The following is a 17532-nucleotide window of genomic DNA, read 5'->3' as shown; positions in this document are numbered from 1 at the left end:
GACAGAGCAGCCTGCGTTAATTTTCTATAGTAGCTGCATTAAACATGGCTGCTTACCTTCCTCAACTGCCATGCAAACATCTGAGAAAGAGCAGGTGCCATGCACTTTGTGTACCTGTCACAAATGTTACAGAGAAGCGTCACCTACCCAGGACCCTGCCAAACATTCGGTAGGTACTATCTTTCTCATCAGATCTTTTTGTCATCATTTTCTAAAATTCTAAAAATCTAAATTCTAGAAATCATTCCTAAAATCACATAACTGACTGGTGAATTCCTAAGATGTTAAAAATTCCATCCAGACACTGTGGGGATGAGAGGGAAAGTATCCTGCAGGATCACAGCTCTGACTAGAGAGATGAAGGCACATGCATGAAAGTGTGGAGGGTATTTATCATCTCAGCTTGGTGCTACAGTCTCTGAGGGCAGCAGGGAGAACTTTCTGGACAGGTTGACTATGGTGAGGAAAAGCAAGGGAGCAGTGGTAGGAGTCGCCCCCCTATTTTAGAACAGTGGAGCTATGGCCCTGGAGGAGGGTCTGGAAACCAATCTGAGGCAGCCCATGGGTTCCCTGGAGGATTGAGAGGCATGAACACATGCTACACCTGGAGGTGCGTCCAGTGGGTCCTGGACTCCTGGTGCTACATCCAGAGGAGCAGTTTCTGATAAAGCATTTGTTCTGTGTAAATCTCTAAGCACACTCCCCTTCCTATCCACTCTGCCAAAGCCATAAACCTCAAAATCAAAGGGCTTCTTGAAGGTCAGATGGTGCAGTCTCCCTTGGGGTCCAGAAATCTTGTTGCCACACTCTTGTCCACAGTGGTCCAGGCTCTGCTTAAGCATCATACTGCTGGAAGTTACCGCTTCACAGGGCTGTGTCTTGCTTTGTCATTTTAGCAGAGAAGGTCTTATATTGGACCAAGTTCTGTAGCTGTATAAATTCCACACATTGGTCCCAACTCAGCTCTTTAAAGCTGAATAAACTAATTTGTCATTCAATGACAGCCCTTCAAATTTCTCAATAGCCCCATACCCCAGGAAGCCTTTCTTCTCCCAGTTCTGTAGTCCAGCCATCCATGACCCCACTTACTCTCTATAGATACACCTCCAGGTTACCAAATGGACACCCACATTCTCATGGTGTCTGTCTGGAGCAGAATATGGGTACCCAGACCCTTGATCTCAACTCTACATTTAATCATGTAAATTAAGAACACGTTGATTTCCTCCACACTTTTGCCATTGGAAAATATGGTTAGCGAACCTAGGCCTTCAAATCATTGAAAAATAAACGTTATTTGAGTGAGCCTATCATTCCATATATTCAAAACCTGTTCAAAAGCATGTTCTTAGATATTTGTGACTTCTCAAAGACTCTCACAAACTGAAATGCTGCTATTTCTGTATCAAAAAGATAATGCAGCCACTTAAAGGAGCTTTGGTGCTTTGGGCTGTCACTGCAGGAAATACTGGCTTCCTTCTGCCAACAGGGTCTTCCCAAGGGACGGCAGCTTGCAGCTTTCTGAAAAATGATCTCACTGAAGTGAGTTAGAGTTATGTTTTCAAGTGCAAAGAGAAAAGTAACATTTGTTACTCCAGTCATGAAGAAGATATCTAAGTTCGTCTGCAATGTAGACTCCTCAGGGACAAACCTTCAATATGAACATATGCAAATACTGTGCACAAGTAGATAAATCTGTCATGGTGTTAATGGTGCTTAACACCAGTAAAATGCTGACTGGCCTTGGGGAAGGAAGAAGAATTTCTATAGCCAACTATTAAGCATCAGCGGGAAATAACGTTTACGCAATGCTAAAGACACAATCTGACCTCAAGTATTTGTAACCAACATGACATTTGCCAAAGTCTCAGCCGGTATAAAGGCCCCTGGCCCAGCTCAGTCCAAAACAGGACACAGCTGGAAACAGAGTTCAAAAGAAAGAGAGGAATAAATACCCTGGTATTTATTTATCTATATTCTAATTAAAGCTGTTTTCTTCATGGTTATTGTTTGAAAGTATCTTTACCTCCTAGCCATTTCCCAATGACAGCCCAGTGAAGTAAGATAAGTCATGTGCGCACGCACGTGCGTGCGTGTGTGGTATTTAAGAAGTAAACAAATTGGGAATGCATGATTCCTCCCTTCTACAATTACTCTGCCTCTTGGTGTTCATTAAATAAATACTTACCACCTTCGTTGTCCATCTAGCCCACTAAGTACATGCTCTACTTAGGCAGGGACTTGGGGTTATTGCCTTCTTCCTAGGGCCTACAGCTGAGCCTAGTTCATAGTAGGCTTGGTAAATATTTGTTGAATGAACGGGAACAGCAGATAAGTGAGCAATGATAAGAACTCTGGCAGGCACAGGTCTCCTCGGGCCTGTGCTCTCAACATGAGCGCCTGTCTACTCTGCAGACACCTTCCGTCTCCCTGCACCAGGAGAGCATGAGGCTGGCCAGCACATCAGCATCACACGGGCAGGAAACTGTCCTACCCCTTTGGCAGCAAATGAGAGGGACCGCTCCCTCTGATAAAGTGCCCACAGTTACTTTTCTCTTGGGTTTCTTTTTCTTTTTTTTTTTTTTTCATATTATGTTAGTCACCATACAGTACATCCCTAGTTTTCTATGTAAAGTTCCATGATTCATTACTTGCGTATAACACCCAGTGCACCATGCAATATGGCTTTCTTCTGCCCGTAAAGGAAATAAGCCCAGGTGATCATGTTGATATTGTGAACATAAGGCCTGGGCCGATGCAAAGCATTTCAGAGTCCCTGCTCTCCTCCAAGCCTGGGTGAGGACAGAGAAGACGGGTTGACTCCAGGAGCTAGATGTAGAACTTGAAAGGGCACTCAGCTTGCTCCTCTGCAGTTCCGTATTTTCTTCAGCAAGCCACTTCTGGAAGTGGGGTGGTGAGAGAAGAAAAGGAAATAGAACAAAGCAGGAGGGCCCCTTGCTCACATGGGGCTTGCATGGCAGGCCAGGCGGGGTATGTCGATGCCTCATGAATTGTGTCTCAGAACCAGGCCTAGGGACAAACTCCTTCCCTCCAGACTCCTCTGACCCTGACATTACTCTCACCACCAAATCTGATTTAATGGCGATAAAATTTGCTCACCCTTCTACCCATGACCACTGGGAATAGAGGTCCAGGAAATCCAGCCGAATGGGTTCATAAATCAAGCGTGAAATTCCTTATACGTCGTTATTTGATTTCATGACCATGACCTTTAGCAAAGAGAAGCTGCAAAGGAATATAAAGCAGTAGCCACACATAGAGATGAAAAATTCCCGAAGCTGCTATTTCCCAAGGAAGGCCCCAGACACACGGTTTTCAAGAAACAATAGCTGAACTGCCACTGGTGACACTAAGTCAACCAGAGAAAATGTGGTCACTACAGCTGCATGTTTTCCACCTTTTTCACAGAAGATAAGTGTATTTTCAGGTGCCTGGGTGGCTCAGTTTGTTAAGTATCTGACTCTTGATTTTGGCTCAGGTCGTGACCTCAGAGTTGTGAGATCGAGCCCTATATCAGGGTCTGTGCTCAACGGGGAATCTGCTTGAGGATTCTCTCTCTCTCTCTCTGGCTCTCTCCCCACCCCCATCTATGTATCTATCTATCCAAAATAAATAAATAAAATGAAATGAAGATAAGTGTATTTTCCTTGAGTCTATGCTATAGTTTATGGAAAGTATTGGACCTGGAAAGTTTATCTCAGGAGAATGTCTCATTGGAAGCCAAACTACATCTGATCAGAGATGGGTTCCCACCCCAGTTCTCTGCATACCTGGGGCCTTGATGGTCCTGTCTACAGCATCCCAATAACAGGGCCCATTACCAAGGTGTTTGTGAGACTGCTGTGGTCTGAAGTGTGTTCTCAAGTTCCTATGTAGAAATCTTAACCCCAAAGATGATGGTTTAGGGGCTGGGGCATTTGGGAGGTGATTAGGTCATGAGAGTGGGACCCTCAGGGTGGGGTCAGTGCTGTTATAGAAGAGATCTCACAGAGCTCCCTCGCCCTTCCCACCGTGTGAGGACAGAGCAAGAGGGCAGTGGTTATACCCCAGGAAGAGGGTCCTCAGCAGAATGTGACCATGCTGCTGCCTTGATCTTGGACTTCTTGGACTGTGAAAATCAAGTTTCTGTTGTTTATAAGACACCCAAGATATGGTGTTTTGTTACAACAGCCCCAACAGATGAAGACAAGGACCAAATATGAAGTCCCCCACACACGTGAAGGCATCCTCTAAACAGTAGCTACAATTATGGTGGAAAAAGGAAATCACCATCAATCAGTGGTTCCTCAAGTGTCTCTTCACAGGAGGAAGAAGGGAAATGCCAGTTTGCTTTGGTGTAAGTCGCTGTGCCACTGGCTCAGGGTGAATGAGACTCAAGTGTATTCAAATGCCTTGTATGAAGCCCTCACCTGCATAGCCCACCTGCTGCATGCTCCCATAGCAGGTGCTGACGGGAAGTCCTCACCTTGAGGGGTCAGCAGATCTGAGAAGGATGTGTTGTGCACAGCAGCAGTTGCCACTGGCCTGCAGGTTGCAGGCACTCAGCCCCTGGCCATTGGTTCCGAGAGGCTGGGGGTGCCACGCTCTGAGCACCCCACCTGTCTGTCACCCACTGTGTCTCCACCACATCCACCAGCCACCCCACCTTCTCCAGCCACACTTGCCACCCACTGTGAGTACAGGGAACCTCCTCTCCATGGCCAGCCATGACCACCTTTTGGTTCCTTCCCCAATCCCCACATGCTGGCATCCAGAATGCTCCCCTCCTGTCTACCCATCCCCCATTCACATCTCCTTCCCGTGGAACAGCAGTAACAGCTATTCAGCAAATGTCCTGTGCCCAGGACTGCTCTGACTGCACACACACATTTACCCCTCACAACAGCTCGTGGTGTGAGCTGCCACTACCCTACCTCCATTTCTCAGATAAGAAAGCTAAGGCAAACAGAACTTAACTGACTTCCTGAAAGGGTCGGGGTGGGATTCAAACCCAGGCCTGGCTCTGAGGTCCTGCTCTTAAGCAGTTCCCCCAAACCCCTCAACATCAGGACAGCTGGTTTTCCATGGCAAAGCTTCCCAAATTTCATGATTTCTGCCATCCACCAACTCTGTTGTTATTTATGTAACATTTGGGGCAGGGTAGTTTCTTTTTTAATGTACATTCATTTTTAAGAATAACTAAAAGCTCCAAACTTGAGGCTGATCTGTTCAAAAGGAAAATTAGCAAGAGAAGCATTCAAAGCTGGCTCACTGTAGTTACATGGAGCCTTTCTTGTAATCAGGATGGAGGAGAACAGGAGAGAGGAGGGATGGGGTGGCCTTTTCCTTCATGAGTCCATGTCTGGCTACTCATTCAGGACCACCTGTCCAAGGATATGCCTCAATAGTCATATCCAGGTCGAAGCACTCACCCAAGGTCTTTCTCTCCTGCTCTGACAAAACCCTACATGCAGTCGGCCTCTAGACAAATGCCTGTGGAATGGAAGTAACGGTCAGACTTGAAAAAAGTTCTGTCCTAATTAATGCCTGATTTCCCCCTCAGACTTCAGCACTTGGCCTCCAGCCTGTCTTTTCTCCAGAAAAGAAGTCCTTCCTTTCCAGACCCAGAGCCCAGCGCCCAACACTGAGGGAGCCAGATGCCAGGCTGGCAGCCTGGACAAGAGTGTGCTGGTGGACTCCAGTCCTGGACTCCAGCCCTGAAAACAGATGGTGCCCTGGCAGGACACTCACCCACTGGCCGGCCAGGCTTGTTTACTTCCCAGGGAAAACCACAGAAGTGATGTCCCCTCCTTGGTGGAATCTGGAACAGGATGTAGATTTTAACTTTCTAAAAACATTCCCCTTACCGTTTAAAAAAAAAAAAAGCCACTAGAAGTTTTTCAGGTCCCATTCCATGTTGACTTATCCACGTGTGGCCTGGTGGGTCTTCCCACAGTGCTCCACACAAGTCCACCGGGCAGCAGGGGCAACAACAGGACACAGGGCGGCCAGCTTCAGACCAGACATGAGTTGGGGGTTGCTCTATTTCCAGGCTTCACTGTGAATCCACAGAACATTCCAAATTAGCACGCAGAGGAAAGGAAGCAAGGAGACATAGTCACACCAGTGGGAATCTGGAGGCTACAAGAATTTGGCACAACTGCCTCGGGTCCAAATTGATTTCCTGGCCTCTGGTAGCAGCTTGGAGAAACTGCTAAAAAGAACAGGGGGCCCATGAAATTCACTATTGTGCTGCCAAACGTTTCACAACCAATTTTTTCCAGGGGGATAAAAGCCCTGATTTATAGCATTTGCCAGTTACTGTGGTATGACTATTGCCCCTGTGGAGGACTTCCAGCTACCAACATGACTCACTGCCCAACTGAGCAAAAGACTGAGAGGAGGAGCCCCTGTGACAGCAGAACCAATGTCAGGAGCCCTCAGCACCCCCACTGCCTGTGACCCCCACTGAGGCTGTCCTTAAAGGTTACTTACTTTAGTTGTTTCCTTCCTAAAAACAATAATTGTCATTTATTTATTTAACTCATTTTGCTTAATAATCATGCATTTAATAAATACTTGCTAATAGAAATTTAAATTGTTCATTTGGAAGGAAGGGAAGAGCAAAAGGCACACCCTTTCATTTCACTCAAGCTCTCCTTCCTTTTCCAGGCCATAGGACCCCAACCCTGGGTTTAGGGCACTGCATTCTGTGTGAGTTCAAGAAATTGGGATTCCTGTCCCCACTCCACCCCCCACCCCTGCCGTGCACATACACTCCATGGCAGCCCTATCCCTGGCGCTGCCACAGGTAGCTGTGCAGCTTAGCCCTGCTTGAAAGCACCTGCCCCGGACACTGCAGTACATATGAGGCCTCACACCCCTTCTAAAGGGCGCCCTTTTGCAGTTCCACAAAAGTTCCCCCATTTGCACCAGCTGATAACATGCCAAAGGCCTCCTCATGTAGAACCTTAGACTGGAAAACTGTCCCACAATTTAGTCATAAGGTCCAGAAAACTATCGGGTTTATTGTGTGAGGATAGGAGACGACCCTTTTGGAAAATGGCCTGGCCTGCAATGAATCCACGTCTAGATAGGCCTACCTTGGTGGAAGGACTAAGCGAGCAACGGGGGAAAGATCAGAGCCTGTTAGAGCAGACCTTGAACAGCTGTGGTGCACACAGGAGTGACCCCAAGGGTTTGGTCACCAGAAGGAAGGACCACCAGGCCCCACCTGAGTGGCCTGGGGTCTGGGCAGTTACAGGCCTGGTCCTCATACCGGGACAGTCAACCACTCAAGAATCGAGCAGAATCTGGGTCCACAAACCCATCCTGGACAGACTGGTCAGCATCTGTTCCAGCGTCCTCAGCAGCACGGGCCGCCTTAGACACCTCGCACCTGGGCTCGTGTGCGTGACTCCGCTGCACGTGGGCAGCAGCTGCAAGGTGGGCAGTGCTTTGCGGCAGCTCTGGAGGAACTTAGCTCTCCTGGAAAGGCTCCACCTGCTGCAAAGATGTCGGGAGAAAGCTGAGCAGCTGAGCCAGCAGAAGGCTGGTTTCCTGGCCCAGGACCAGAGGCTCAGGGGCATGTTGTGAGAACTCAGGAGTGCCTGTGGGGTCTCTATTCTGATTGTGCCAGAGTGGGTGCTGGGAGCCCGCCAAAGGCTCTGTAAGCACTCTGTGTAAGGTCCCTTTCTGCTTCAAAGAGTGGCAATGACTTCCGTTTTCTACAGCTGAGTCCTGACACACACGTTCCCTCTGACGGGGCAGGCAGCTGTATTATGAGAGATGTGTTTTCAAGTAAAGCTCCCAGACCCCCTGAGGAAATCCTGACTCAGCATAGCTCAGTTACTGTCAGAAGCCTCCCCAGGGGACTCGGTCACACCCTGAGCTGGCAATCACTGCTTTAGATGCTACCAGAGTGACACCTCACTGATGTGTGGAGACCACACGGAATTCAAATTCCATGCCCTTGCTGCTTCATTAACTCAGTCAAGCAGAACCAGCAGGGAGAATGGGGATGTGTTGGTCCAAATGAGTCACCTTACCTATCAATGGCTCAAAAACCTCATGCCAGGCTTTCAGAGGAAGTTTATCTGGATCTGGGATAGGAAATTGCCAAGTGGGGAGGGCCAGCACAAAGAATGAAGGATGAGGGAGTGCCAGGCCAGGCAGCCCCTTTCTGAGAAGTTGCCGTCACCCTTCTGTCAGCCCTTCCTCTGGCACCCACAGCGTCCCCGACCCTGGCCTCGATGGTGCTCCAAGGCCCAGAGAGCCCGTTGAGCACTCTGCTTCCTGCTCCTCGCTGTCCCATGGTCACAGCAGGACTCCACAGCCCTTGGCCCCGCCTTCTTCTGCAGCTGACCCTTGTCCCTCTTCAAGGCCATCTAGAGCCTGCTGGCACTGACAAGCCTCCTCCTCCCCAGCTGATGTTAGCACTTAATGTGTGTCTGCTTAAGCAGGAAGTGGGGGCAGACAACAGGAACACAGGGTCCTGGTCAGTAAAGGGCTATTGTCTGCACACAGCAGACTTTACCCTCTGCACACACCAGGAGCCAGGCGTCTGGCCTGTCACCAAGTTAGTGCTGCCGAGCAGCAGTGGTCCTGTTTACACTGTCACCTCCTCCCTCTTGGGATGGGGAAGGAAGACTCAGGTTCCTCAGTACACTGGCTAGAGCCACACAAAGCTGAACTAAAAGCCCATTTCTGACTTTTCCAGCTGGGTAAGCTTGAGGACCCCAGAAGCTCGCTGGGCATCAGGTCCTGGGCTTTAAAACCAAGAATGACCATGAATGTGAGCTCTGAGCATCAGTGTCAGCTCCTGCCCCGCCAGCCAGGGGCTGCCCCCAGACAGCAGGGTCAGGTATGATTTCTGGAGGACAGAGAGCTGGGACACCCCATTCCCAGCCTGGTAATGCAGGATGGTCACCAGGAACCTTCCCAGGAGTTGTTGCTGGTGCCCTTTGTTCCAGGAAGGCAGTGGACAGAGGGGTCCAGCCTGGCCGGCATTGGAGACTGGATGCAGGCTGAACACAGGAAGGGGCCGCCCAGGGCACATCCACATGCCACTCACCCATTTGGCCCTCTTCTCAGCCCTGCCGCAGACTGGGTGCCCAGATGCCAGCACTGCACGGGTCGCCGTGCTGGGGACTGCCATGCTCTGTGGCACACAGGCCTGCCAGCCAGGAGGGCTGTGCATCCTCACCCTCCCCAGGGACCCGGCCTGCCGGGGGCCCACTCCCTCCTAGCTGTGCATAGATTTTCAACTCTGCATCAGACAGCATGTCTAACCTCATAGTGACACTTCCCTTCTGTGTCCACCTAGCATGGGAGGAGGAAATGGGCACCTGCAGGGAAAGGGGGCAGGAATGAAGATGCAGTCCCCCACCTCAGTCCGGGACTGATGTGCACTTCTGGACAGGTGAGGAGGTTCCAAACTGCCCTCTGCGGCCACATTGCTGCCCTGATGGGAACCAACATGGTGTTGGGCCTCAGGATACCACAGCGCCACCCACAGTGAAGCTATGAGTCAGGCTTACCCCACTGTCTTGAGACTCCAGAAGCAGAAAGGAAAAAAAACAGGAACACCACCACCTAGTCCTAGAAGACTCCTCTCCAAGCTGTGGCAGGAAAGCTTGTCTCCATTCAGAAGCATGTGTTGAGCCCCTCCCTGGCCCCACCCTTTAGGCACCTGCTCCCCTCCCCCACTCCCACCCCAGGGCCTGCACTGTGCCCTCACCAGGCTGTGCGCCTGCCTCCACCTTCCACAACCCAGCCATCCTCCAATAGCCCCTGCATACAGAAGAGGGCTCACAAAAACTGGGATCCAGCTCCAAGGGAGGTGTTTGCTTACATGTGCCCTGCCACTGTTTGCCCCCAGAAAATTCTCAGAAGGGTTCCCATCAAGGAGGTTTCCCTGGCCATAGACACTCTGAGTGGATCATTCCTGCTGCAGTCCCAAGATTTGGCCATTCTAAAATATAAAATTCCAAGAGACTTAGCTGATCCAAAAGAAGGACAAGAACAATAAGTGATCATGTATAGAAAGATTCAAAACACTTCCCAGTTTCAACATCTAGAGCCAAAGTCTTTAGCAAAGGTAAGTGCCCAATCCAAGTGACCTAGGGTTTCCACCAGTTCCTGGCAGTCAGCACGCAGATTCCCGACCAAGTTTTGCAATCACAGTTACTCAGAGGTCAGCAGGGGAAAAAGCGTACCCAAGGCAGTTCCCTCCTCTTAGTCAGGGAAGCCAGGACACTGCACATGTGCCCAGGGCCTCTGGCTTCTCCTCCCCCCACCCAGGGGAACCCACGGAGCAAACCGACTTTGCCCTGCGTGACTCTTGCCATGGAAAACCTCACGGATCAAGGGGCTGTTTTACTCCAGAGCGCCCTGCCCATCAACCTCATTATGCCCGTTAAGGAGTCTTCCCTTCAATTGCCCTGTTTATTTTAATAAAGGAGCTTGCTCATTAAAGTAATTGATTTGGGGCTGAGAAGAAGAGCAAGGAACAAGGGTCAGGCCCACGAGAAGGGGGAGGGGCTGCATTTTAGCTGACTAGAGATTGTTCTCCAGAGGGGAAGTCCCTGCCCTGAAAACACCACCCCACCTCCTCCCAGCCCCAGCAGCCGCTGAGCCACCCCATGCCCTTCCCTCATCAAATCCAAAATCCTTGTCTTCCCAGACCCTGTTGTGGGCTTTCATCCCCCAGGTGCTGCTCCACACTTGGCCATCCGGCAGAGAAGAAGCATGTGTCCATGTTGCAGATGAGGAAACAGAGGGTCAGAAAGGTGGAATGACTTGCTCAAGGTCACACACAGCCAGAGGACAGAGCAAGCATGGAGCACAGGCCTCCACCTCGACCCTCCCCGGTCCTCTCCCCCTACAGCGCACTCACCTACCATTGCTTCTCTGTCTTCATCATCACACACCCCCCTTCCTGTGCCTCTCAAAATCCAATCCTGCTCAGAACTTCCCCAGAGCCTTCTCCAACCGGGTGTCCATGTTGAGATTTCCCACTTCCTACTGCTGGCACCCTGGACGTTCCTTTCTGTGACACCCAAGGCCAAGGAAACAAAGAACCTCTGCGGGAAGTGCCCCTAGGCTGTAGATCTGCCCCAGCTCCATGTGTGTTGGTCAAACTGCCCCAGAGAAAGGGGTACCCCAAAGGGCAAGACCACATTTTGTATTCTCTGTGGACCCTCTCCATCAGGTCCAGCCGTGCAGTCTCAGTAACACCCAGTGGCTGGCCCCAGCATGCCCAGAAAGAAAGCCGGCCCCTCTATGCCCACCCAGGGCTTCTGAGGCAGGCAGGGTAAAAGGAGGCCTGACATCCCCTCTGCTCCTCTGGACAGGAGTTCCTCACTGTGCACACCCCCTGCCAGAAAGAAAATGTAACAGCAGATGATCTCTCCTCCTCCCACCTGCACTGCCTGGCCTGTCCAGCAGGGAGCTCCTTGGAACCGGTGCCCACTGCTGTCACAGAGGGAAGGAACCCCGGGGGGAGCGGGGGAGACAGGCAAGGACATGGGGCTTCCCCAGGGTTCCCAAAGCCAATCCTGCCAGGCCTCCCCCGCCCAAGGGAGGTAAGGTTACAAATACGTGTCAGTATTCAAAATCGTGGAGTCCACCCACAGGCAACCACAGGGCACATCTCCCAGAACAGGTGGCAGGGCCCTCACTGCCCCCTGAGAGAACGTTTCGAGGACGGATCCCAAACACAAAGAACAAGTTGGAGAAACGTGCCTTGAAATTGAGCTCACTTAAAATGTATGTGTGTGAGTGCACAATCACATGTGCACCCGTGTGTGTGCACATGTGTGCACATGTGTCTGCCCAGACTTGAGGTGATGAGTGGAGATTCTGGTGAGCAGTATGGAGGTGTCACCAGGGTCGCTAGGCAGGAGTTGTTGGTCCCCATCACAAGCTCTACCATGATTCTCCAGGAATGTGACTCCTCAAAAAATTTCAGCAGCCCCAGGAGGGAGAGGCAATCTACTCCTGTCTTGGAGTCCCCTCCTTATCAACCTCCTTGACAACTTATTTGGGAAAAAATCAGAACAGTGGTTGTTTGTGTTTGGGGAGGGTAGGGATAGTGACTGAGAAGGGGCACGAGGACCCTCCGGACAGGGGTCGTTATTCCATATCTCGATAAGGATATGAGTTACACAGGTGTACACACTGATCAAAACTCAGCAAATGTAAACTTGTGCATTTCATTGCATATACATTTCACATCAAAAGAGAGAAAATAAACACACAATGAACTCTAGTTAATACTGTGCTGCCGAAATGCATCCAAAACAAGATGGACTGACTCACGGAGAGATGGATACATAAATCACATGGGAAATCACACAAATCACATTATAAAACATTAAGGGTAGAATCTGGGTGCTAAGTACACAGTAGGTGAACTGCTTGAAATTTTTGAAATTATGAAATGTTTTATAATAAAGTGTTGGAAATAACAAGAACAATAATAATTCCTATCTAAACAGGTTGTGGTATTTAAATAAAATAACTCAGGTATGATACTTAAAACAGTCCTGGAACCCAGAAAGTACTGGATAACAGTAGCTACCGCTGTGATCATCGCTACTTTTATTTAGTAGTGCTAATTTTGCCTCCAACACATTTCATCACGTCCCGTGCCTACAGGTAGGATCACTTCGGTCATGACCATCACCCATTCTACAGACGGGAGACTACAGGGCTTCACAAGATGACCGTGCCAGCCTCACCACGGCAGACTGAAGGTCCCCCGTGTCTAGAGCAAAGGCCATAGTACTTGTCCCAGGGGTGCGTCCTGCACTTGCTGATCTATCACCTTCTATTTTTTTTTAATTTATTTATCTGAGACAGAGAGGGAGGGAGGGAGAAAGAGCACACAAGCAGGGGGTGCGCCAGAGGGAGAGGGAGAAGCAGACTCTCTGATGAGCAGGGAGCCCGACATGGGGCTCAATCCCAGGACCCTGGGTCATGACCTGAGCCAAAGGCAGATGCCTAACCCATTGAGCGCCCAGGTGCCCTGAACTTGCCCCCTTCTGTGCCTGAGGTCACAGTGGGGGAAGAGGGCGGAGTGGCCACCCCCAACATCCAAACGGACACCATGGGTGTGGTTCCCAGCATGCCAGTCTCTGAAAACCACAGCCCCATAGAGTTTCTTGAAAGGGCTCAGGCTCCAAGTCTGAAACCTGGTCTTCAGGCTGACAAAGGCACCTTGGCTGCCACCACATGAGACACTGGGCAGGAAAGCACTTTATTTTAGTGGCAGTTTATATGCTGGCAGGACACCCAGCACCAATGTCTAGGTGGCTCTCCTCTCAGCAGGGAGAAATCTCATGTCAAAACCTAAAATGACCAGGAGAATAATTAACCCAGGTCTGTCAAAAACTAGGTGCCATTACAAACAACCCGTACACACGCTTCTCTTCTTCCTCGAGCAGCAACTAGAGGCAGCCATCTGGCCCTCGGCCCAGCTAAGGTTTGTAAAACCATTCCAGGCTAAGTCTGCTTCTGTTTAAAGAGAGAATGATGATGACTCTGCCTGCACTCACAAGCATGTCTCTTGCCCCGGGGCTGCTTTGGTACAATGGAACTAAAGCTGCTCTGAGATTCGACACACTGCTGCATTCCTGACCATATCCCGTGGCTCAGATGAAACCACACATCTCCGCAGGCCACTTCAAGCCCAGCCCTCAGACCGCCCAAGGCTACTGACCCCTGACTAGTGTGCACAGGAGGGATGGCCAGCCAAGGGGCTGTCCCTGGGGCCCAGGCACATCTGAGGCAGTGACAGAAGGAAAATGGTTCATCACCGGACCAGCTTATCTCCAGCATCCGGGCGGTAAGCCCGTCTACCCCCACCCAGAGTCTTAATGTTTTACTAAAGAATTAAACATAAATCAAGTTGGGCTGGTAATAGTAATGAACGGTGAAGCCAGTTTGTTTGTTAGAGTGGTGCTCCCCAAACTCAAGTGCGCACAGGGGCCTGGGGGTCTGGCTCAGCTGTTGGGGTGGGGCCCAAGTCTCCCAGGGCCAGTGCTGCTGGTCAGTGGGCTACACGGAGGCCGGCTGCGGAGACAGGTGAGCAAACAATGCAGACAGTGGTGAAGGGTGTGACATCCGAGGGTTGTGGATGGGGGGATGGGTATGGTGGTGCCCACAAGGAGCTGCAGCAGATCAACAAACATCATTTTGCTGCATCCAAAAGTCAACTTGAGTACAATTATACCAGGTTTGGTGAATTTGGTCTGTGATAAAACGTGAGTCTGAGAAACAAACAAACCTAGGGGTGCCCAATGGCCCCCAAGTCACCCAACTGGCAGGGGAGTCACTGTTGCTCTCAGGCCCCCTGCTTCCCTAAACAGTCTTCCTACCACCCTCCACCCCTCCCCATTCCCACTGCCCCAGTCACACGCACCTTCTCTCTGCTCCCAGGACACCTGCACTCATTCACGGTCCTGGATGGGCCTGGGAATTCTTCCTCCAATCTTGGCTGCTCCTTCTTGGCAACACGACCTCAGCTCTGATGTTACCTCCTCAGAGAGGACTTCCCTGACTGTTCAGTCTAAAGCGACCACCCAACCACACCCTACCATGCATTTGGGGACTGTTTGTTAGCACCGCATACCCCAGCCTGTCCTGACTGATAGTGGCACTCAGTGAAACTTGTTGAATGATTGGACCAGAAAAGTCACAAGTTGCCCACCAGGAGAATGAGCATTACTTGATTGCAGGGGAGGGGTGGTGCTGGTGATAAAGGACATACAACTCAGGTTCACAGTGGGTCTGAGATAGCATTGTAAAGGCAAGTTTAGGCTTAACCAAAGGGGGTTTTATCCCCAGGGGGAAATGGGAAAGCACTGGTCTGCAGGGACAAACCACAGAGATCCCTGAGCAAGGCAGTCAAGCAAGAGGCAGTGCCTTAGGAAGCTGGGTTACTGTTCCTGGGTGCTGGGCTCCCTCAAACCCCCGACACGCACACAACATCCAGAAAGGTGCTTGACACATGGAATGTGTGAAGAACTTATCTAAAGAATCAACACAAATGTCAGGAGGACCCCCCTTTAAATGGCACGATCTTATTTACAGTCCCCCTCTCAGAGCACTGGCAGAGAAGAGGCTGAGTAGGCTCATTTGTTTATTCTAGCATGTATTTCATTCACTTTGCACTCATGTTTACTTTCCTGGGACCAGAGAACATTTCCAAAGCTGAAACATGTCCCTTGATACAAAGATGACCTCCACCTAGAACAAGACAAAATCACACAGGACTGTGCCAAAAGCCTCCCCATACCCTGAACATTCATCACATTTGTGTCCAAAGAGCCAGAACTTTCCTTGGGAACCAAAAGGCAGCAAGTATTGCCATGATGAACAAGAAGGGCAGCCCTCCTCCAAGGTGGGCAGTCTTGCTCCTGCTAACAGCCCCGCAGAGGTGTTTGGTGCTGGTGCCCACCACAAACAGAGACGTGAAGGCCCAGGAGACCCTGCTGGGTACTGAGATGTCATCAGGGGACACACGGTACCTGTATGTGATCCTCACTTCAGTTCCGGGCTCATCCCGCTCCCAGATCAAAGCGACGCTCTCTGGAGACTTCTGAACGTGCTGATCCAAGCAGTTGACTGCACAAAAACAGGTTTTACAGATGTTACACTTGGTGCTTTTAAAGTTGGATAAGGGGAGGGTTTGGTTTGCCAAGGCTTGTGCTACTCTCCACTGAGATGGACCCTACACTCCTCAAAGGCAAGGGTTCTACCTCCTTGCAAGGAGAGTGATTGTCAGAGCTGGCAAAACAAGACAACCAGTACACAAATAGCATCTCACAGGTGCAGGGTGATCCCTTGAGAATACTCTGAAGCAGGTGCTTCACATCTGTGGTCCCAACCCTGGCCACATGTGGGCGTCACCCAGGACACCCCCAGGGACCCCAACCCAATTGGCCCTGTGGTTTTCAAGGCTCCCTCCTGGGTGGTTCTAACATGCAGCTGGGGCTGATGCTGTCACCTGAGATGTTGGAAAGAAAGTTTAATGCAAACAGCCCACCCCTGATTCAGTACACAGTTCATGCGGCAGTCTCTTGAGTCCATTGCAGGTGCAATCCAGGGCAAGGATTCATGTCCCCTCTCAGATGTCCAGCCAGCACCCTACAAACCAGCCTATGCTCCAACAAGTGATGAAATGATGGGGAAATGCCATGCTGGTTTTCCGGAAGACTCTGCTTCCCGCCCCCTCTGTTACCCAAGCTCAGATCACGTGACTGCCTGCAAAAACAGGTCCGTTCTGATAGTTTACTGTAAACCTGAAGATTAGTAGGATCGGGTAATTTGCTAACATCCTGTTCATTACTCTTGATTTCAAGGTGAGCTTTGATCTGGTAGGTTCATGCTGGCGTGCCTTCCTATCAGCCCTCACAGCCAGGTTTCATACTCACTCCCCTTCAGGAGGGAATCAACAAATGCAAGTAGCTTTTGTAGCCAGCAGCCGTCTGCCCACCCAGTCTTCAGGGTCACCCATACTGTCCAGGTATATACAGTTTTTTCTTTTTTTTTTTTTCTTTGAATGCAATTACTTATCTTCTCCAATCTCCTCCCATACAAATGGGAGAAGCATTATCTACCATGTCTAATCACAGGACTACGATAGGAATCAAATAAAAAACCAAAGTTGAAGTGCTATTGTATGAATGCAAGGTACTGTTATCAACTGATAAGACCATGCAATGAGCTACGGGGACTTAGATAATATTTCTTGATGGAGTAACTGTCCTGACAAAAGTTATGGGAGACCATACCCATAAAAGATCATGTGATTCTCATAATTCTTGAGAGGGTGAACCCACATGAAAATATTTATATACCCTAGCTGTTGTGTGTGAATTACATTTTTTCCCTCTTGTGTTATTTTATATATCATTTACTCTTATAATAAAAAAATTTCATTTGGGGGCACCTAGGTGGTTCAGTCAGTTAAAGCGTCTGCTTTTAGCTTAGGTCTTGATCTCAGGGTCCTGGGATCCAGCCCCACATTGGGATCCCTGTTCAGTGGGGAGCCTGCTTCTCCCTCTGCCTCTGCTCCTACCCCCACTTGTGCTCTCTCTCAAATAAATAAATAAATAAAATCTTTAAAAAAATTTTTATTTGAACTTTCTGGCTCCTAACATGTATATAAGTTATACCTCAAAAAATTTAATAAACAAAGATAGAAGTCATCAGGAAGAATTATTAATACTAATACTACTTACTGATACCGGAAAGTTCTTTGAATTACTAGAAAAAGAGAAGAGAAGAAATACCATAAAAATAGAAGATAGAAAATACAAGAAGTCAAACCGAGAAGGAGGTTGGTGGCAAAACCTGGATTTATACAAGAAGCCTGATATTAGAGTGTGTGTGTGTGTGTGTGTGTGTGTGTGTGTCAATCAGTCCAAAATTTAGAAATCAAGAGTTTTCACACTAAAACCACAGATTTCTGGCATCTCTTGGGCAACCAGCAGTTGAGGCCACACCCTGCCTGGAAGTTGAAAC

At 49.7% G+C, this 17532-nt stretch overlaps 1 protein-coding gene across 5 annotated transcripts in view; it reads right to left on the bottom strand.

Moving 5' to 3' along the window:
- Window positions 1–17532, bottom strand: part of ACSS1 (acyl-CoA synthetase short chain family member 1) — a 66150-nt gene that overhangs the window by 36688 nt on the left and 11930 nt on the right. For 2 of the 5 annotated variants that reach the window (XM_034662355.1, XM_034662356.1), the window contains exon 2: window positions 15534–15630. In XM_034662355.1, the coding sequence (XP_034518246.1) occupies window positions 15534–15630 (97 nt within the window). Of the gene's footprint in view, window positions 1–5867; window positions 6059–15533; window positions 15631–16051; window positions 16174–17532 lie in introns of those variants that run through there. The other 3 variants (XM_019809999.2, XM_034662357.1, XM_034662358.1) reach the window with 3 other exon arrangements.

The sequence above is a fragment of the Ailuropoda melanoleuca genome, chromosome 6, assembly GCF_002007445.2.
Source record: "Ailuropoda melanoleuca isolate Jingjing chromosome 6, ASM200744v2, whole genome shotgun sequence".
NCBI classification, from domain to species: domain Eukaryota; kingdom Metazoa; phylum Chordata; class Mammalia; order Carnivora; family Ursidae; genus Ailuropoda; species Ailuropoda melanoleuca.
This window is presented reverse-complemented; position numbering and strand designations above follow the sequence as displayed.